Raw genomic sequence first — 23,592 nt, forward strand, 5'->3', positions numbered from 1 at the left:
TAAAAAATAGAGCCTCTTGAAATAACAATTTCTTTTGCTGATAAATTTAGTATTATTATATGTATATTTAAAATAAAAATTGCTCAAATATAGTATGTAAAAAAGGTATTCTCAATTTAATTCCTTCGTGCGACTCTTTAATGTCATTTAAATCAGCAAGTCGCGGTCGGGAACACAGTCCCTGTAAGAGAAGCAACTACAATAATTATTATTTACAGTAGATAGTACTGGGTTGTTTGATATTGCTATAATTATAATGTAGCGCCGACTATCCGATCACTCAGATATTCCGCTGTTGAGTTTTACAACAGAGGTTGTGATTTACAATAGAGCCATTTTCGACACAAAATATCAGCGCACCTGCTAACTATATTAGCGGTGGCAACACTGGTCAAACAACGACACTCACACTCCTAGTGCTATTTAAACTGACAATGTTATGGTGGCAGAGTCACATTGCCGTGTTACCATTCACGGAACCGGAGGCGCCTCTTACGGTGCCTGGTTGGAGTGACTACGGGGAATATATAATATATAATACTACTTCTTATTTACATTGTAGGTATGATATTATGTGTTATATAGATTGCGTAAAACGGCTTTACCAAGTCCAGTCCTGGCAGCTTATTATGGTTATGTCGCATCAGTACTTCGATATCGACTCATCTTGTGGGGAAACTCTAGCGAGGCTAATAGAGCTTTCATAGCCCAAAAGAGATGCTTAAGAGCTATGACAGGAGCTTTTTACTTAGATTCGTGTGAACCACTGTTTAAAGAATTACGTATTCTTCCATTTCCCTGTATGTATATATACGAAATATGTATCTTTGTCAAACAACTTGACCATTTATTTACAAAAGCAAGAGATATTTATCCGAGAAATACAAGAAACGGTGACAGACTGGTGATTGCACACAAATATCATAATGCATTCTACGGAAAATGTAGCTATGTCATGTGTATAAAAATATTTAATAAACTCCCTCCAAGCTTACGCGTATTACCCGTCCAACGATTTAAAAAGGATCTTTTTATATGGCTTATAGATAAATGTTTTTATTCCATAAATGAAATGTTGACACATTAGGTTAAATTAAATTGACTTTAAAATATATATTAATTCTAGTCTTTAAATAATGACATTTAAAAATAATAATTATAATTTAAATTAACCTAAGTGCTTAAAATATAGAGTTTGTTAATCAATTATAATAATAACTAGAATTTTGTTAATAATAATTTTGCATGCCACAAATGGCCGATAACATTGATACATTAAAACTATTTACACCCATTGTTACATGTTTTCTAGCAAAATAAAGAATTTATTTATTTATTTATAAAACAATGTCAAATGCTGAAACCGTAAAAATATAGATTTAAAAGAGTGGCAAGACTTTGTTGCCATTTCTCTTTAAAGCTCAACTCTTCTGAAGAGGTGGTAAAATTTTTGACAGTTTTTTATTAAAGTATGCACAGTTGGTACTTAAATTTTACATCTCGCCATTAAATTTTACATGTTGCAACAGTTTGTTGGCAAGTTTACGTTACGCTACCTTAAAGCTTCTATTATTGGTCTGTAGACATGGAGACAGGCGTGCCCAAAATTTGGCGCTAAATACCTGGTGTATTATTTTGTCCTTAATAACGATAAACTGCAAATTCATCAGTGATTCACTGCTTCTCAAGATAACTGCCATTGAATGAAGATTATGTATTATACTTTTGACAATGTTTATCAGCAATAGATATATTTTATCAGAAAACCAATTTCAGTTAAATCTTTACAAGTCGGGACCTTAGTATTGTGTTATTTAGGTACAGATTCGTGAAAATATTTTCTATACAGAATCTGATACAGAAAATATTTTTCACGAATAACAGACAAAGTTTAGCCATGGAGAGTTGTAGTGACACAAAAAATATTCAGAAGAGATGTGTAAGAAATACTATAGAACTTCCTTTATTCTTGAACATGGTCGCAACATCCTTTACAAGTAAGTTTCAAACAATACTCTGTCAGATGTTTTGTTTTATGATAGCCAATATTTTATTGGCTATAAAGCTTTTTATTTAATTTATTCAATTAGAATGACAATACTAGTGAATAACGTATTGATCACCTAGCCGTCAAATGCTGCAGTAAATGACATCGTATGTACCATTTAGAATTAATATGTTTTTATAATACACGCTCTTGGAAAGTTTACTAATATTTCATGTGACGTCACAAAAGGGCCGAAACTGTAGGTATCATTATTTTAAAAAAATATGCGGAAATCAAATCCATTTCTAACGTGGTTCAGTAGGCGGCTTCATATTGTTTAGCTGCTAAATATTTTGAAAGAAAACAATGCTTAGTGGCCAGGTCCCTATTTATATACCAACTATATGATCGCTTTTAAAATGGCAAAAACGTTGTAATAGAGTCCACACACACATAATATTATAAATTATGCCCTAAAATTAAATTCGGTATTTTACTGGACAAAAGAGAATAATGAAATAAATATTACATGTACTGTACATAGATATAAATAAATTAACATGTACAGTACATGTCAATTTATTTAAATACTCAAACATTACAAAATTTTAAACTATTTATACGTAATATGATGTCAATTTATTATAATAATAACTAGCTGCTGCCCGCGACATCGTCCACATAGATGCTATAAAGCATCAAAAATAGTATGCCTGCATGTAGCCTATATTATGTTGCCCGACCTTGTTTTAATATTCATGCAAATGAATTGATTAGTTTCTGTGTTGTGCCTGGACATACATGTTTGGCTTTGTTGTTGTTTTAAATGTATAGTGTTTTTTGTTTGTTACCGTTTTATTTTCTATATAAATATTGTAATCTGGACATAATATCGTAGCTGCAGCAATAAGCAACATTCTGCTGTACAGAACTTGTGTTCACGCTATCGGGTTACCCAGAGAAGAGTGTTCGCCTTTTCTGTCGCCAGTCAAGAACAATGAGACAAGTCACATAGAGAGTGAAGTTCAAAGGTACACCACAAGTGTCACCACCGTCAAGGGTGTGTTGGATGCAGTGGTTCCCGCATGCCTTGCGATGTTCCTTGGAGCCTGGTCTAACATATATGGGCGGAAACCTCTACTAATGTGGTCTTTGGGAGGTGAGCATCACGTTTTAACCCAAAGCTTTAAGATTGTCACTACACAAATAGTATATAAAGGTTACGAGACCTGGGGTATTTTATATTTATGATGCAGTGAAGAAAAAAATGATGTTTTTTAACTGTTTAAAAAAATACTAGCAAACCATTTAATGTGTGATAAGTTACCCTGAACACAAACCCAGGAGTCATGGAGCCTGTATATTAATAATAACAGTGTGTCTATCGTAGTACCTTCAGTAAAATCAACTAACCTGGTTTGGTGCTAGAGTTTTTGTTCTGAGAGTGCATCAACCCTTTAATAATTTATTGATAATATATTTAATTGTTAAAAAAAAATAAATGTGATATTTATAAACTCATCCTCAAGCCGCCTCTTCTAGCTGTTATACGTATCTCCGAAAGAGCCTTATTTAAAATGATGCTTTAATTGTTTTAAAAGACGACTTTATAGTAATTTTATGTCCCATCAACGACTTGTCAAATGACATAGATTTAGATTTTTTTTCTACATCTAGCACTAAATTAAAAATAACCTTAACTAATATGTTCTTCCAGTTCAAATAATTGTATTAAGATATCGCGATACAAAAATAGACGTTGATCGTAGTACGGGTATTGAAATTGAATGTATTTTTAATGCTCAATCATAAAAAAATTGTTAAAAAATATATTTAGGGATGGGTCACCCTTATCATTTAGGGGTACGAAAAATAGATGTTGGCCGATTCTCAGACCTACCCGATATGCACACAAAATTTCGTAAAAAATCGGTTAAGCCGTTTCGGAGGAGTTTAGTAACAAACACCGCGACACGAGAAATTTAAATATTACATAAGATATAGTAAATCACAGTCGTATGCTTCCCCGGGTCTAAGAAGAATAGACGAGTACCAGACCCGTGACGTCACCACGAACTGGTCACACTAAACTTACATCCTTTGCACAGCATACTGGTCTTTGTCGTCGGTTATTGCTCGAACCCGAAGCCCGTGAACGCTGGATTACCTTAAGGCTGTGTGCTATCTTCCACATAGCTTCTTCTACATATTAATAATAACGTGTTGGACGCCTCCAACATACCTTGCTATGCGGGTGACAATACTTTCGATATGCAGCTGTCTCTCTCCCACAGGAGATCGCCGACCAGCGCTGGCAGGAACATGTATTCTGGAGTATCGAGTCCTCTCTCGAGAAGTTGCAATAGGTTAAAATGAACAATTGTAAAATTTAAGACCCAGAAGACTAAAGTTTGCGCGTTTATCACTAAAAAACCCATTTGTCGTATCACTCCTGTTTCACAACATTTCCCTTAATGCTGAATAACAGTACGGCAGTACTTCAAGCCGGCCCACATTCTAGCGCTCTACAAAGCGCAGCTCCGTCCTTATTTTTTTTTTATGAAAATAAGGGACGAGACGAGCAGGACGTCCAGGATTCTTGAAAAACCCCAAAAATTCTGAGCGGCACTACAACTGCGCTCGTCACCTTAAGACATAACATGTTATGTCTCTTTTGCCCAGTAATTTTACTAGCTATGGCGCCCTTCAGACCGAAACACAGTAATGCTTACACATTACTGCTTCACGGCAGAAATAGGCGCCGTTGTGGTACCCAAAATCTAGCCGGCATCCTGTGCAAACTGGTGGTTTGATTATATTAAACACAAATGGAGTATTGCTGTCTTCTCTGGTCTGGCGCACTCCAGTATCAGCCCTAACCTTTTGACCGCGTGCATCGCAGTGTGGCTCGAATCGTCGAGGATCCAGTGGCTTGTGAACAGCTAGATCATTTGGCATTGCATAGAGACGTTGTGTGTCTTGTATTGCATTTACTGATTTACAAACTTTTCTTGAAATTGTGGTTTTGATAAAGCTGTAAATCTTAAAGATTAAGGGACTACAACTATAATTATTATTATAAATGTTATCACATGTAGAGTGTTCCGTATTCAACATGAGATTGTCTTTCTGTGATATGATTTTATCTTTTTATCATTTCATCTTGACGTAGTTTCTTTGTAGAGAGATTGGCTAAGTCAATGGGTTCTGGGAACACACTATCGTTTATATTATCAAAGCTTACCTAACTTTAGTTTACAATTTGAACTGTTATACGGTTGAAGTCCACTAAGGGCGAGGATATGGAAGCGTTTATAGCATTGGATGTACAAATTAACTTACCACTTCTGGTGCTTGACCTCGATTGGATATCGTTTTTGTGTAGCATTCGGATGTTGAGTGATTTTGTTAATACATTTAATATCTGTGATAACGAAATCGTTATACCTGATTTTGACTGTACTATTTAAATAATAGCATGATATATCAGATACATATTATGGAAATTATAGCATTTTATATTGTAGCAGTTTATATTTAGCGGGTACGGTAAGCAAGCGTCTTTACTTAAGTACTTATTGTTATCGATAAGTTTTCGGTAAGTTGTGCCGCTGATAAAATATTTGTGAACAATATTCTGTTTACGAGGTCTTGAAAGGTATTTGAAACGATATAATAAGTAGTGAACTCTCTATGCCAGTGGAATGTTTCCTTTTCTATGATATTGTTAACTTACTAAAACTACTATGTAATCTGTAATTCTATCGTCTTTGATGACATCTATGGCGAGGTCGTACCTCCTCAGATCGTCGCCCTCGTCGAGAAGACCTCCAGCTCCGGAACACGCAGATCGCTTGTTGCAATTAAATATCAAATATGAAATAGAAAACATAGAGGGCGGCAATGAAAATTTCGGGAATCAAGGAAGTGAGACAACATTACTATTTAAAAATGTATTTATTGCTTTTCGAAATATTCTCCGCGAAATTTGACACATTTTTCCATACAATGGAACCATTGAAGCAACCATTCCATTCGGAAGTTAGGGCCTCAAAAATGGTCGTTATGCAGGTGATGAAAATCTCTGACCACGCAATTTATTCTTTATTTTAGGGAAAGTATAAAAATCATTAGGGCTTAGGTCGGGGCTGTACGGCGGATGGTCTAATAATTCTATGTTTTCTTGCTCTAAAAACTCTTTTGTTCTGTGCGCGGTGTGAGAACTCGCATTGTCGTGATGGAGGATGATGCGGCGATTGCAGTTCTCTTTACGGAGTTCAAAAACGACCTGTAGCAAACAAATGCTAGCATACCATTCTGCATTAACCGTTCTTTGTCCCTCAAGAGGAATAGTCGCAACATGGCCGGTTTTGAAGACAAACGTGGCCACCATTTTTTTTGCAACACTCCGTGAGCGAACAATTTTTGTTGGCTTTAACTCATTTTCGAACACCCAAACTCGTGCCTGGTTTTATGTTTCGGGTTCGTACGCGTATATCCAGGATTCGTCACCTGATACAATGTTGTATTTGCAGCATTTGAGGATCCTGCGTGGAATCTTTCGAGAGTTCTGACGCACCAAGTAACGCGAGCCGCTTTTTGCTCTTCACAGAGCAAATGCGGTATCCATCGGGAAAACAACTTTTTTACACCTAATTGTTCATGCAAGTCTGCATGTCTTAACTTAAGCTTAGCATCATATACATAAACTGTCAAATGACTGTACAAACGATATCAATGCACATTACGGCTTCACAGCAGCAAAAGGCGGCTGCGGCTGCTGTTTACACTGTTAGCGGGAATAAAAATTTAATTATATTTATCCAAAGTGGGATATACTATCACTTATTGAAAGTCAAAGACCCATTCGAAAATGTAGGTAATTTCCTCACACCTGAGACGAACGGGCGCGAGAAACTCAGGGGGGCTTCTTTTTTTAACCGACTTCAAAAAAGGAGGAGGTTCTCAATTCGTCGGTATTTTTTTTTATGTTTGTTACCTCAAAACTTTCGAATGTGTGAACCGATTTTGATAATTATTTTTTTATTTGAAAGCTGGTGCTTCCCGAATGGTCCCATTGTAATTTGGTCCAGATCTGACAGTGGAATCCAAGAGAAAACCATAAAAGTCTTAAATTTTGCTATACATACGTATAGTAAAGTGGATAATAAATTTACGAATAACTCAATATCGCGCCCACCGATTTCGATGATTCTTTTTTTATTGGAAAGCATATACTTCAAAGAAAGTTTGGTGAGAGTTTGGTTAGGTTCTGATAACAGAATCCACGACAAAGTAACGGAACACTGTCTGAAAAATTTAGTATATTTACACATATTTAGAGAAATTGTTAGTTAGTGTACTTCAAATTCAGTAAAAATCATAAAATAAAAAAAAATTGACAAAAAAACAACCGCCTTCAAAAACACTATTCCAAAATTCAATTTTTTTTTTATTTATTATAATTTAGTAGTTATTCTAATTTTTGGGGCCGGTGTCATCCAAGATAGGGTTGTTGCATACATAGTTATAGGTGAGAGCTTGAGTCGTGAGGAGGCGAGAGCGGGTTGCGTCCGAAGGACACCGATCCCAAAAATTACAATAATCGTAACTAGAATAAGATTAATAATTTAGATTGTATAAAATACACAATTATTTATATACTTTATAGTGCACATTATATCTATTGTTTTGGAATAGTGTTTTTGAAGGCGGTTGCTTTTTGTTAATTTTTTTTTATATAAAAATATGGTTATAATGTGAAATCATACAAAAACTTTATATTTTCATAGCCTGAGGTCGGTCTCTCTACTTCCTACTCCAAATCTATGGTTACATTAAGAAAGTAATGTTTAACAATTATTTTAAATTTCAAAACATATTTGTTTCGTACATTTTCTGGATCATTTTGTAATAGCATATACATAGCCCCACAAAAGACTTACTAACTTATATCTTGTTCCTGGTGTTAACATTGTGGTGATGACAGTTTCTAGCAAATTCGCTAATGTGCCTATGAACATACATTACATTATCAAGAATATATTGAGATGCAACAGTCAATATGTTAATTTCTTTGAATTTTGCTCTCAATTATTCTGTAGGAAGCCACTGGCGAGAGGTTTTTCTGTATTTCCTCTGCAGTGTATTGGTATGTTTGTACATTTGCAGGCACGACTCTATCGACCTTATGTACGGTGATATACTCGATGTTAGACGGTATGGGTCCCTGGTGGCACATCCTGTCTGTGATCCCATCTTCATTCTCTGGGAGCTACATTGTACTGTACACGGGTGCCTACAGTTACTGCAGCGATATCTCCTCTAAAAAGGACATGACTTTAAGGTAAGTTGTTGAAGGCAATGAGCACTTTTGATGGCTATGTTGATACCGTTCTAAAACCGCACTATTTGCGAGTTGTAACTTCATGCCTCGCACAACCGACCCTAGAAAAGACCATTATAAAACTGGTAACGTTTATAATACAATAAAACAATGATATTTATTTAACTGCTGAAATCTCTAGAGGAGGCCTTCACTTTTGAGAACGATGGGTTCTTTAAAAAAAAACAAGTTATAGAAATAAGATTATTTTGTATAAATATGTAAATATTTAAGGAATATGTACAAATTATTTAATTTGGTAAAAAATATAAGGCTTTTTTATTTAATTATTTAACACGGTCACAATCTGGTATTTGCATTAACTTGTTCTTCTCAAAAATTGTAAACAAATTTAAATCTAATTTAAATTACTTATTATGTTATTGTGAATATAAGAGTCAGTTTATTATATAGTCATTTTTGAACAGTTTGTATTGCTCTTTGTGTTTCGCTAAGTAATTGACTGAGTAGGTACTCTTATGCACACACGATATATTTTATCCATAAGGAAGCAATTAAGCTGGAAAAAATCACCTTAAAGCCCAGAGAACGTTCTAGTCACGAAGGTGGACTTAAAAATGATTATTACTTATTGCTTACTATAATTCAGCCCTCTATATTTTTTTTTATTTCGTAGCATAGGTACGCGAGTATCTCCATAATTCCTAACATTTTCTGTTACACAATATCTGTAACTTATCGAAGCTACGTCTTCACGGTCGACACACTCTTTTAGTGAAGTTTTTATGGGCAGATGTAATCCACCTCACAATTTTGCGCCATCTCTTGTTAGAGGTTATTTGAATACACTTATGTATAGCAGATATAATTTGATAGATTCATCGCATGGATGACATTTACGTGCGGTCTAATGCCTTCCACTTTACCCTATGCGAGAAGAGTATCCAAAGCTTGACTACACATTCGCTATTGTTCGAGATAAATGTTCCAAGATAGTCTATGTTCCTATACGTTACATTGGACTTCTTTGCAGTTGGCAATCTCAGCGACTCCTGGTGAATTATTGTTACTGCTGTCAACCCGAATCTGAATCTTACTCCAACTTATGAAGTATGGGTATTCCAGTTACTACAAATAACTTTGCACTTGATGTTTCAGAATGACGATGATTGAAGCTACTGTATCTTCAGGGACTGCCGTTGGTGCTATGTTCAGTTCATATCTGATATTATATATCGGCAGTGGAAACATAATTGTACTTGCAGCGTCGCTCAATATTTTAGCTTTTCTTTTCGTAACTTTTGTATTGCGAGAATCGTTGGTGAAAGTAAAGAAGGTAAGCATTCATTCAAGATTTAATCTGAAATTAAAATTAAAAAAAACTATATCTGGAAATCATTGAGCTCGATCATCTTCAATATTATTTTTCTTATAGGGTGGCTCAACCAACGTTTTCAGCTTGTCTCTCATAAAAGAATTATTCGAAGAATTCCTGAAGAAGCGGCCGTTCAATAGAAGAGCTCAGATCATTCTTATTACTGTTGCCAACTTTTTACTCGTAGTAGTAATATTTGGACTAAGTATGCTCGAATATTTATTTACCAGACAAAAACTCGGCTGGTCTTTACAACAATTCACGAAATATTCGGCACTAAGTACGGTGCAATCATTTGCTGGCAAATTTATAGGTGTTTTGGTTGTGCAAAAAGTGTTGCGATTGGGAGATATAACCTTTGTGGTATTTGGTGTTTCAACCGCCATAATAGAATACATTATTAAGATATTCGCTGTTGCTTCTTGGCAAATGTATGCAAGTAAGTATCACTCTTATAAGTCTTTTTTTTAAATTTAATTATAGATAATTCACGGAACGACTTACTTAAGTTAAGTTAACAAGTTTGTGCCTTTACCGCTTAAAAGTCTCACTTTGTCGTATTCCCTCGATTCGAGATCACTCCTTTAACTGTCACAGCCTGTATCGGCATACTTGGTGTCGATATATCGAGCGACTCAGGTCCGTGGTCACTTGGAAGAGAAGGCCAAACTGGCCTCTAAAAAGCTTGGTGCTCAGTAAGGCGAGACAGTACTTCGCTGTAAACCACAGCAAATTCGGCCTCACATGGAGTACTGTTCACATTTCTAGGCGGGTGCTCTTCAGTACCAGCTTTTTCCATTTGACCGTATACACCGAAGAGCGCTTGAATCAGCGACGATCAAATCATCCCCGATCGGCTTGATTCTATGGCGTTGCGTAGAGATGTGCGTTCTCTCTGCATCTTCTACCGCATTTATCACGGGGAGTGCTCAGAGGAGCTGTTCGGATTCCAGCGGCCGAATTCGACCACCAGACATTATTTCACAATGCAAAGTACCACTTGCATCACGTTGACGTCTGGCATTCCACAACCGCGCGTTTTGCAATAAATTTCTTGTCTCGCACAACCAGTTTGTGGAATCAATATTATTGGCTGCTGTTTTCCCGAACCAATACGAATGTAGTGTATGTGTACTCCAAATACTCCAAATCAAATCAAAATCACTTTATTCATGTAGGTCAAGGAAATGACACTTATGAATGTCAAAAAAATATTTTTCTTATTGAATCTACCGCTACTTCGTAAAGGGTTGAGCTAATGAGAAGAAGTAGCAAGAAACTCATTGCCAAAATCAAAAATGTAGTTTAATAGAGCTGTGCGATCCGAATTGCATCCTATTGCATGGCCGCAAGAGTCTCTGTTTCTTCAAGTTGGAAATACTTTAATAAATAAATAAATAAATATACTTCTAACAAAAAACTTGTCCTGCGATATAATAATTATGACAGAGCACTGGCTTAGAAGCTACGAACTAGTGTCTGTTACACTTAATAATTTTGACCTAATCTCTAGTTATTGCAGACCATCGATCATCCGTGGTGGAAGTTGCATATACGTCCGCGCCGGTATTAAGGTAATAAATAAAACAGACTATTGTGATCTATCGCAGGAGCAATTATTTGACGTCTGTGCAGTGCATCTTGTTGTAGAAAATATATTAGTTGTCGGAATTTATCACTTCAATCTTACTCTTGATACCACTTACTTAAAACTATTTGAGAAACTTCTATCAAAAATATGTGACGAAGGCTTAGACGCAATAATAATGGGCGACATTAATATTAATTTATTAAAAAACTCAAATATTTAAAGGGAATTATTAGATATATTATCTAGGCACAATTTCAGCCAACTAGTCGACTTTCCTACTAGATTAGAGGGAAACACTGGTTCTCTACTGGACCACGTGTACTCCAATCTCCCCGAGGAATGTGTCGCTAGTGTCTCCGGCGTCGTGACGCACCTGAGCGACCACGACGCCCAGCGCTTGACCATCTCACGTAACACCACGCCACCACCTACATTCTCTATAAAACGCATGTTCACAGCAGCGAATAAAGCAAACTTTTCGAAAGCCCTTGAATCAGTTGCCTGGGAATCGCGTAGAGCGCGTAGGAAATGGCTGTCATGCGCTAGCAGAAGCCCTGCAGGCCCTAATAGTTAATAAATTTGACGTAAGTTTTCCACTTAAAAAGCTGCCCTACATCCCTATACAAAATTTTTGGATCGATAGCGAAGTATGAAATTTAAAAAATTAGACGTTTCCTAATAATACTGACTTAATTGCTATCGCCGACCAATATTCAAATAAGTGTAATACAATGTTAAAAGAGAAAAGAACTAAATACTACTCTGGTCTGATTCGCGACCATCCGAAAAAAGCGAAATGTATGTGGAATATAATTAATTCAAAACTTGGCCGAGGAAACCGTGAGAGAATCGATTATACCGACCTTATACGGGACGCTGATGGAGCTCCTTTTTAGCACTTAGCAGCAGTTGGTAGATGCGATGAATCTCGAGTTCGCAACCACCGCCAGCAAATGCGGCGCCCCGTTGGCTGATATTGCTTACGCTTACAACTGTCTCTGTACTAATTCGAATGGATTTAACACGTCGATAAGGCTTACGTATTTTACCCCAGACGAGATAATGCTTATTGTTAATAAGTACATAACCCCTAAGAAGAGTACAGACTTGTATGGTATATCAGCCTCTGTTCAGTCGGCGATGCAGAGATATTTATGTACGCAGACGACGTCGCCGCCATTGTCACCGCACCGACAACATTCGAGTTGCAGCAGAGGCTATACTCAGTTGCTCAAAAACTTGAGCAGTGGTTCCGATGAAACGGTCTGGCTCTGAATAGAGATAAAACTTGTTTTATGTCCTTCTATCTCAATGGTACACCACCGCCACCTCTCACAATCACGCGGGCGATACCCCACTAGAGATGGTACACTCAATAAAATTGCCATGCAGAAACGAGCCGTGCACGTCATTGTGGGCGTCTCGGCCGATGTCCCTTGTAGAGAGTGTGGGTGACTTATCGCATATTTCTATGTATTTATTTATTTTACATATTTATACATGTCCAAACAACCATAAAATATTTAGTTATCTAGTTATTATATTCACACATACAAAAACAATATAATATTAAATTCACAACAAACCCGCGCGATATCCGTAGTATGTCTGAATTTGTGTTGAATGCGCACGCGGCGCGGGGCGATCGCTCGCATTCCACAGTAACCGGTAATCATTAGCTAAACGGTCGAACGCCAGTCGAGATTTAGTTAACCTGCGCAGAGCTAGTGTCGTTTGCTCCTTGTAACAGCCTTAAGTATCGTTACGTGTTATTTCTTCGTATATAATATATATTTGTAGTGTCTTCTATTTACAATCTGGACTTGCTTAAACTAAATTGCTCTTCTTATACTATTTATACTCCTTCTATTAAATTGTTGCGTTGCTTGTGTAATTAAAAGTGCTTGTTTCTAAACTGGATTTTCTCTTCATTATCTACTATCACTGGCGCTTTAACTTCATACCGCCTTGCAACCTAAACTGGTGACCCCTGCAGACACGAAAGAAAGAGCTATCATGTCATCCAGTGAAAGTGACACTGCAAAATCACACGTGAATACGGAGCCTCGAAGATGTCGCAAGACGAGTACGACCCAATCCGGGGTAGTAAACTCACCTGGTCAGATGAGAATACCACCGTTTTGGCCTGAAAAGCCGGCTATATGGTTTGCGCAGGTGGAAGGTCAGTTTGCAATAATGCACATAACGGATGACGCCACTAAATTCTACCACGTGCTTTCAACTTTGGATAGACAGTACGCAACTGAAGTCGAGGATATTCTCACCGGTCCAGCCGATTACAAAAAACTGAAAGCGGAATTAATCAAACGACTGTCCGTGTCCCGGGAAAATAAAGTGAAGCAGTTGCTTATGCATGAGGAACTTGGCAACCGTAAGCCATCTCAATTCCTGCGACACTTGCAGCACCTTGCAGGACCGAATATGCCTCCAGATTTCCTCAAAACAATCTGGACGAGTCGACTGCCGACGGCAATGCAATCCATCGTCGCGTCCCAGCCAACGTTGCCCTTGGACGACCTTGCGGAGCTAGCTGATCGGATTAATGATATAGCGACGCCGGTGCAACACGTTGCGGCAACCACGTCATCTCCGATTGACCAGTTAGTTCAACAGGTAGCTCAGCTGACTAAACAAGTAAGTGCATTGACAATGCAAGTGAACCGTGAACCACGAGAACGGCGACGCACGGAACGACGACGAGAGCGCTGTAGCCGTTCGTCATCACAGCGCTCGCAGTCAAGCTACCGCCGGTATCCAATCTGCTGGTACCATAATAAACACGGAGGTAAGGCGCAGAAGTGCATTAAGCCATGTAATTATAGGTCGGAAAACGCCCCAGGCAGTCAGTGATGGCGACGGATGACTGCCGAAGTTCTACGGGTCGCCTATTTATTACAGACCGAACCACTAAACTACAATTTTTAATAGACACTGGAAGTGACATTTGTGTGTTCCCAATATCTGTGCTTCGCGAACCTCGTAATAAAACTTCATTTCAACTCTGTGCTGCCAATGGTTCAGTTATCGACACTTATGGTTTTATTCAGTTAAATTTAAACCTAGGTCTACGACGAGATTTCCCGTGGCGTTTTATTGTTGCTAACGTCACAAAACCTATAATTGGTGTCGATTTTTTATCATTTTACCGCCTCATTGTTGATGTTAGTCAACAAAAACTGATCGATGACTTAACCAATGTTAGCAGTGTAGTATATATGTATAAAAAATGTTTGTCTGTCACAAGTGTAAAAATTTCGACTGGTGGTAATAGTAGGTATGACAAGTTATTGTCCGAGTACCCCGAGATAACACACCCCGCAGGTACTACGGATATTGTAAAACACAACACTATACACCACATACGAACTACACCTGGACAGCCCATTTCATGCTCACCACGACGTCTTGCCCCAGATAAGTTAAAAATTGCTAAGCAAGAGTTTGAAGCTATGATTGTTGCAGGAACCGCACGCCCGTCGGATAGTCAGTGGTCATCTCCGCTTCACCTAGCAGCCAAGAAAAATAATGGCTGGCGTCCGTGTGGCGATTACAGGTTACTGAATTCTAGGACTGTACCAGATAAATACCCAATTCGTCATATACACGACTTTTCGCATTGTCTGTCCGGTTGTAAAATTTTTTCAGTTTTAGATTTAGTAAAAGCTTATAATTTTATACCAATCGCAAAGGAAGACATTCCGAAGACTGCTATCACTACACCCTTCGGACTATATGAATTCCCTTTTATGACTTTTGGATTGCGGAATGCTGCACAAACTTTTCAGAGATTTGTCGATGAAATGACACGTGGCTTGGATTTTTGCTATGCGTATCTCGACGATTTTTTAATTTTCAGCCGCACACCCGAAGAGCACGAGGATCACCTGCGTCAGGTATTCACTCGTATGAAAAATTATGGCGTCCTGGTGAATAGTGCCAAATGTGTCTTCGGAGCCTCTCAGGTAACATTTCTCGGCTACCAAATTTCTGAAAAAGGCACGAGACCGCTTGAAACGAAAGTTCAGGCTATTTCCGAATTCCCGCTTCCAAAAACAGTCCGAGAATTACGTAGATTTTTGGGAATGATCAATTTTTACAGGAGATTCTTGCCTAACGCTGCTCAAGTCCAAGCCCCTTTACACGCATTGCTGACTGGATCAGTTAAAGCATCGCATCCAGTAGACATAAAGGGGGATTCACTTCAAGCGTTCGAAGATTGCAAGAAGGGTCTCTGTGATGCAGCTCTGTTAGCCCATCCTGACCCACAAGCCAAGTTAGGACTAGTGACTGATGCCTCTGATACGGCAATAGGTGGAGTCCTACAACAGCTGAAGGACTAAGATTGGCAACCTCTAGCTTTCTTCTCGCGGAAATTGAGCCCAGCACAGGCGAAATATTCACCATATGATCGCGAGCTTCTCGCGATCTACGAAAGCATTAAATATTTCCGCCATATGCTGGAGGCAACACATTTCACTATATATACGGATCATAAACCACTGTGTTACGCATTCCATCAGCGAAAGAATAACTGCACACCTCGTCAGTACAGACATTTAGACCTAATATCTCAGTTCTCAACTGACATTCAACACATCGCGGGAAGAGACAATGTTGTAGCCGACACACTCTCCCGAGTTGAAGAACTGCAGATACCTGTCGATCTGGAAGTCATGGCTAAAATGCAATCCACAGACCCAGAACTAGCTGAGTATTTACAAAATGAAAATTCTTTGCGCCTGGTAAAGATGAACATCCCAGGTAGTCGTATTGAGTTGTACTGCGATGTAAGTACAGCGACTCCTAGGCCTTTCGTCCCTAAGCAATTGCGTGAGCAAGTATTTAAGTGCTTACATTCGCTCAGTCATCCTGGCGCTAACACATCAGCCAAACTCGTTGCCCAACGCTTTGTATGGCCATTAATTCGCAAAAATTGCCGTGAATGGTCTAAGACGTGTTTAACTTGCCAGCGCACGAAGGTGAAAAGGCACGTCACTTCACCTGTAGGTACGCTAGATTTGCCTTCGGCGCGTTTTAAACATGTTCATATAGACTTGATCGGACCATTACCACCCGCTGGTAATTATCGGTATTGTCTTACAGCCGTCGATCGCTTCACGCGATGGCCGGAAGTTGTACCCATTACTGATATCACCTCCGAAACAGTGGCCAAAGCTTTTATATCTAGCTGGATATCACGGTACGGTTGTCCTGCAGTGATCGTTACTGACCGCGGAAGACAATTCGAGTCAGCACTGTTTCAACAGCTGTCGAAGTCCATAGGTTTTGATCATCGTAGAACAACCGCATACCATCCACAGTGCAACGGTTTGGTTGAAAGGTTCCATCGACAGCTGAAAGCTGCAATTACTTGCCATGCAAATGCTGATTGGATCGAGTCACTACCGCTCGTACTTCTGGGCATAAGAAGTTCAATCAAAGAAGACCTTAAAGCATCATCAGCGGAGCTCGTATATGGAGAACCTCTTCGTCTCCCTGGAGAATTCTTTGATCCTAATGTCGTGAATTGTACCACTGATATCACTGATTTCTCTGCACGAATGAAATCTTTCGCCGAGAACATCCGACCAGTGCCAACACAACACCACTCCAACAACAAAGTTTTCGTCTACAAAGATCTTGCTTCGAGTAGTCACGTATTCCTCAGGGAAGACGCACTACGAAGATCGTTTCAACCCGCCTACACAGGACCGTATGAAGTTCGTAAAAGAGGTAGCAAAAACTTCAAAATTGTCATCAAGGGTCAAGAAGTCACAGTAAGCATAGATCGGCTTAAGCCAGCCTATTTACTACACGACCACATAACCACAACACACAACAATACTACTCCACAGATTCCACAAGCACATGCCACTCCACCATCAGCCAAAACAACACGTTTTGGAAGAAAAGTACATTTCCCCGATTATTATCGACCTTCCTAACTCGGTCTCTGGAGGGGAGCGATGTGGGTGACTTATCGCATATTTCTATGTATTTATTTATTTTACATATTTATACATGTCCAAACAACCATAAAATATTTAGTTATCTAGTTATTATATTCACACATACAAAAACAATATAATATTAAATTCACAACAAACCCGCGCGATATCCGTAGTATGTCTGAATTTGTGTTGAATGCGCACGCGGCGCGGGGCGATCGCTCGCATTCCACAGTAACCGGTAATCATTAGCTAAACGGTCGAACGCCAGTCGAGATTTAGTTAACCTGCGCAGAGCTAGTGTCGTTTGCTCCTTGTAACAGCCTTAAGTATCGTTACGTGTTATTTCTTCGTATATAATATATATTTGTAGTGTCTTCTATTTACAATCTGGACTTGCTTAAACTAAATTGCTCTTCTTATACTATTTATACTCCTTCTATTAAATTGTTGCGTTGCTTGTGTAATTAAAAGTGCTTGTTTCTAAACTGGATTTTCTCTTCATTATCTACTATCACTGGCGCTTTAACTTCATACCGCCTTGCAACCTAAAGAGCTATTCAGAGAACTAAAAATCATGCCTCTACCTTGCGAGTTGTTTTATCAAACTTTACACGTTTTAGCACTGTACACGTATAATAATATAAACCTCTTCCGACAGAAAGGTGTTAATACATCCAGATCTTTACGCAGCAACAATCTCGCACACTTACTGGTCACGCCAGACCATAAGCTGCGAAAATCGGAGGCTGCCGAACTCGATCAAGAAAGATGCAACTTCCACAACGGTGTTTAAGACACAACTTCGAAAGTGGCTTCTCAAACATACGTTTTAATCAGTGGAGGAGTTTTACAAGATGACAGTTATATGACCTAAGTAACACTTAATAAGTATACTTATTTTACAATGCTTAAAAATATTTATTTTCTTTATGTAAAATGACAACAATTACATAATAATGTATTATAGTGAGTTAGGTTACCCTACCTATGTAAAATGATAATGATAATTTTTAATTGACTTATTTTTCTTTTGACTAGTAACAATGGTGTTATTAATAAATGATTTGATTTTGATTTAATTGATTTTGCAGAGTAAGCACTTGTATTATTACATTTTCTTTGGTTCTTTGTCCATTACTGTGTACACTAGTAATGACCAGATACTTCAACGTAGTCCCTCTACTTTAGTGACTGCCGGAATCATCAGCCGGAAGTTTTTAAAGTTAATAAAAGGATAAAGGGAAAATATATTTCTCTATCTACATCGCCTCAACACAGCACTAAGTAAAACTATTCACATTTGGCATAATGGACAGCCGTGCAGAAAATCTCGTGAAAGACATCAATTACTATCATCAATTAAATCAGTTACTAATGAAATTATTGGTCGAGAAGCGAGGGCGACTAGAACACGAAACTGGAAAATATAAAAGCTGCGAGCATCCCAGGAAAGTTGGGAATATAGAATGTTGAGGTATCCTGCACCCAATATAGACTCAATTAAGGAGTAATTGCAGATACAGGAGCGCCATACCATGCCATAATCTGAATCGTTACTTTGCTTTAACCACATATTTGTTTTCAGGTGTCCTGGTTTCCATGTTTAAAGGACTCGCAGGTCCACTAACGAGATCATTTTTGAGTAAAATACTTAACCCAACCGAAGTGTCGAAAATATTTGCACTGATGTGTGCCGCAGAGAGCATCGCGCCTCTCATAGCGCCCATTTTGTATAATGCGGTTTATGCAGCTACCCTCCACATATTTCCGAGTTCTTTATACGTGTTGAGTGCGTCTATAACTTTGATATGCTTGACTTTGTTGGGGTGAGTATACTTTATCACTTCGTTTTCATCAATATTACTAAGCGGTAGAGCTGTAACGTAAACATCTTATAAGTACCTACTGTAATCAGACTTATCCTTACATAATCCTTTTATCTGTTATAACTTGATACATTGACCAAAAATTTACAACACTACAAGAAGCTGTGGATATATCAGTTAATTTTAATTAAGATATTATAGTTAATGATGGTGACTCTCAAACAACACCCATAAACATTTTGAAGTTATACTTCTTTTGGCGCGATGGAGTAAAATGATGAGAGTGAATTTTTTAGATGCGCGCGCACACCGATACCTAAATTCTACATCGCGAAGTTAGTTCTAGGTGGCATGAAAATCGATAACTATGTTCAAGTTGTTTAATCTAGTATTTTTATATTTAGAACACGTGTTTCGTAACAGTACAATTAAACAGTGTGAATAAATAAATATTATTTTGGTGTTTTTATTAAATCAATTTCATATACGACGGTGATAGTATTTACTAATAATTTATTAGTAGGTATATCTATATATATTGAGTATTAGTGATAAAACTGATTTGAATAAACTGTTTTGAGTGCATTTATAGATTTGAGGTTAATTGTCGGTATGTATAATTTATTTACATCATTAATTAAAAATTATTACATTATTATCTAAAAAATTTTTTTTATAAATTTTATGTATAAATAAATAAAAATATTAATTTTCTATACTTGTTTATATTAATCTTAAATGCTTAGTGTTTATACAATCTTTGATCTCAACTATTTGTTAAAATTTAATTTATTTTTCCATACGCCAAAGAAGTATAACTTCTAACGCGTGTACATAAGTACACACACTCTTTTTTTATAAAATCTACAGCACATTACATCTCTTATATAGTACATAACATATAGTACAAAACATTGGCCAACAGTATTTTTATATTATTTTAACAAAACAATACAAAAGGTCTTAAAGACATAAATGCCTACTTGGAAAGAACTTGAGAATATTCCTTAGAAAATATTATTAATCTTCACAAATTACTTTTAAGCTACAAATATATATGTCCGCAGGACAGTTTTCGACAATATACAATATAGATTTAAATTTAAATTATTAACGATATTCAAAAATTATTGCTTTTACTCTATACACGAATATTATGATAGAAGTGGTAACTGGTACCAATCTTATTCTTAATACTATAATTTTTACTACATTATCTCTTAACATTTTATTAATTATTGTAATCGTATATTGTAGGGTCTTTTAGGTATGGCTATACGTTGGCCAACTTGAATGTACCAATTATTGATTTATGTTAGATTATAATAATAATAATAACAATGTAAAAGGAAATACATTTTCCTCTAAGTCGGCGAAGTACATAGAACAGGGAGTGTGAGACTCAAGCAGGAGAGTGCTAATATCCACTTAAACCTTCACGAAATCCTGTTGTTTTCTCAGGGTTCTTCCCGGGTATTTCACCGCAGAACATCTATAAATAACTTACATTACCCTTAAACAACAAATTTATTTCACAAAATCTAAATCACACCCATGTTGCAGGTATGTGCAATACTTTAACCGGAAAGCTTCGAAGATCTCCGCACAGGTAATATCAAATTAATACAGTTACAGGTATACATCTATATATTGTGTAAGTTTTAATTCGTGCCAATGGTTATACGTACTTATAGATCTTACGGCTAAGCATAACAAGCGGTGCCCTAAAAACTTAAAAGTCATTAAAAACATAACTTATTAAAAAAAAAAACAAGTCTCGCAACTCAGTTCTTCTACCGGCAAAAGTTGTGAGATAGATATATAATAACAAGTCGGTCAATTTATTCAGTCCCAACTTAACGGTCCTTTTGTCCGTACTATAATCACTCATATTACGTAATTAGCAAACCTAACAACATCTCATAGTGACCATATAAATATTGCAAATCCTTTATGTTTTAAATAAATAGATTTACTCGGCCCTCGCATGAAAATTCAATGTATCTTTTTTCAATTAAAATACTTGGTCTGGCCAGAAATACTTTTACGGTTAAAAATAAATAAAATATTATATTTGAATTTCGAATCTGTCATTTTTCTTTATTGTTCATTGAGTTTTTCCATTTGGGCGCCAATACATAGTACAATATTTTGCGATATTAAAATGGAGTGATAAAGAAAACCGAATTGCTGTGATTGCATTTCACAAAGTAGGTATGGAGCCAAATTCAATTATTAAAAGTCTCCATACGTTTGGTATTATTTGGTTTGTGTACCGGGCTATTACCTAATAGATACAATGAGACCTTCCCTGTTTGTGAAAAAAAGATCTGTCCGTCCACGTAGTGTTCGTACGAAAAAGGTCAAAGCAGTAAGAGAAAGAATTCGAAGAAATCCTGTCCGAAAGAAAAGATTTTATCTCGGGAGATGAAGATAGCACCTAGAACCATGTCGCGTATTTTAAAAGATGACTTAGGACTTGCAGCCTATAAGAGACGTACCAACTGGTCATTTGTGAACTGATAATTTAAAAAAGAATAGGGTGGTAAAACCGAAACAACTTCGAAACGAAGTCAGAAAAAAATTGTCATAGAAAAAGATTTCTCGGACGAGAAATCTTTTACAATTAAGCAACATTTTCACAAACAACATGGCCTTATATGTTTGGTCATAAAGCTCGGTCTACGCAGTCTTGGCTGGAAACGAACGTTTCGGACTCATCAGAGCGGTCGTCTAGTCCCGATCTTAATCCGCTGGATTATGATTTATGGTCAGTTTTAGAGAGTACAGCTTGCTCTAAACGCCATGATAATTTGGAGTCTCTTAAACAATCCGTACGATTGGCAGTGAAGAATTATCCCAAGGAAAGAGTGCGTGCTTCTATTGATAACTGGCCTCAACGTTTAAAGGACTGTATTGCAGCCAATGGAGAACACTTCGAATAAGCTTTTTATATTTTTAATTGTTTTATATTTATGTATTAAACACATTGCAAATCTATATCTATCTATATATAAAATCTGTCAAGTACAAAAAAAAATAGTAAAATCTGTTAAGTAGTCATACATATTATATTAAATTATATTATTTAGTACGATGGTCAAGTCTTTAAATTTATTTTAAACAAAGGTTTTTAATAATTCTTTACTTACCGTGCTTATAGGTGTTGTAGTTTTATCCACAACGAAGTTATAGGAGGTCGAAAATGGCCTGAACAGCTTGGAGATAAGGATGGTACGGCCGTGACGCTTGTTCTTTCTCCACTTGGCGGGGCACTGCCGCTCCAGACTATGGTTGGCACATACGTTCGTCTCCATGAGACATAAGATGTTAAATCTATCTCAGTATTTTCACTAACAATCACAGGCTCTCTTAAAACGGATTCTGTCGTTTTAACAAGGAGACTAGAATATAAATCTAGTGTAGGGGCATCGCAATGTGTCGACGGGTACATTGCAAAGACTCTGGAGAGTTCCTTAGGGTTAAAGCTTAAGTGGGAAGCGATATAGATTGAGGTCTTCGAGTTGCCTTATCTATCGCCATAGCATAATTTCACTTCTTTTTTTAAAAAACGCAACGCATAGATACGTTTTTAGATGTTACTCTCCAGTCAATATGACATAGTAACCATCAATAACAATCTCTTGATTTTTATATGTAGAATAATTTTTTTATTATAATATTATGTTTACAGGCACCTGAGGAGACGATGAAACCGGTGACCAGCTGATACTTAGTACAAATTAAACTTACTTTTTCAATTAATTGATTGGACCCGCAAGAAATTCCTTTTATAATCGACAAAATTGCACCAAACCACAACTTTTAACAAAAATATTCGCAGGTTATTGTACACAAACGATAATAGTTTGTTATCAATAGTCTAGGAAGTACAATAAAGTACAATATTGTCTGCAAGCAGAAATCGTAAAGAATGGAAATTGGGATCACAAACTGCACTTACTGTAAACAATTTGTTGATAGATTAAGTTGTATTGGCTCTCAATGTAGGTACTGATGATGTGCAAAGCTTCTCTTCATAAGAATGATGATGGCAGCTGAGTGCACGGCTAAACATTTTACTATTAACTATACGAGCAATTCATATCCGAACTTATAAAAATATTATCTCTCCTTGCGTATTATGCTTGTAATGGAGTATTATAAGATTTTAATACACTGTTTTATTTTATTATTATAACAAAATTTACTCATATTTCTTTGCAAGATACTCAAGTTATTCATTCTGTAACTTTATTAATTAGATAACTTAGCGTTGCATGTCTGAATATTACCATTTATTGTATTTTAGGATGTAATACAACTTTCTGTCTTTCTCGATCAAATATTTTCGGGTCACAGAAACACGTGATAGGTTCGATTTCACGCCGTTTTGAAAAGTCATATAGTTCAAATGTTCTCAAACAATAAACTTCATCATCTCTGTCAGGTTACGAGCAGCTGTTGTAAAGCGTCACAATTGTCATACTTATTA

At 37.0% G+C, this 23,592-nt stretch overlaps 1 protein-coding gene across 1 annotated transcript; it reads left to right on the top strand.

The window, feature by feature from the left end:
- The first annotated feature begins 1,889 nt into the window (after window positions 1–1,889).
- Window positions 1,890–23,276, top strand: LOC126976874 (proton-coupled folate transporter-like). Its single transcript, XM_050825501.1, has 8 exons — window positions 1,890–1,997; window positions 2,886–3,146; window positions 8,159–8,333; window positions 9,492–9,669; window positions 9,769–10,147; window positions 18,857–19,097; window positions 20,661–20,706; window positions 22,792–23,276. The coding sequence occupies exons 1-8, from the start codon at window positions 1,898–1,900 to the stop codon at window positions 22,825–22,827; spliced, it is 1,416 nt and encodes a 471-aa protein (XP_050681458.1). The 5' UTR covers window positions 1,890–1,897; the 3' UTR covers window positions 22,828–23,276.
- Window positions 23,277–23,592: the final 316 nt, after the last annotated feature.

Source organism: Leptidea sinapis, chromosome 42 (genome assembly GCF_905404315.1).
Source record: "Leptidea sinapis chromosome 42, ilLepSina1.1, whole genome shotgun sequence".
NCBI classification, from domain to species: Eukaryota; Metazoa; Arthropoda; class Insecta; order Lepidoptera; family Pieridae; genus Leptidea; species Leptidea sinapis.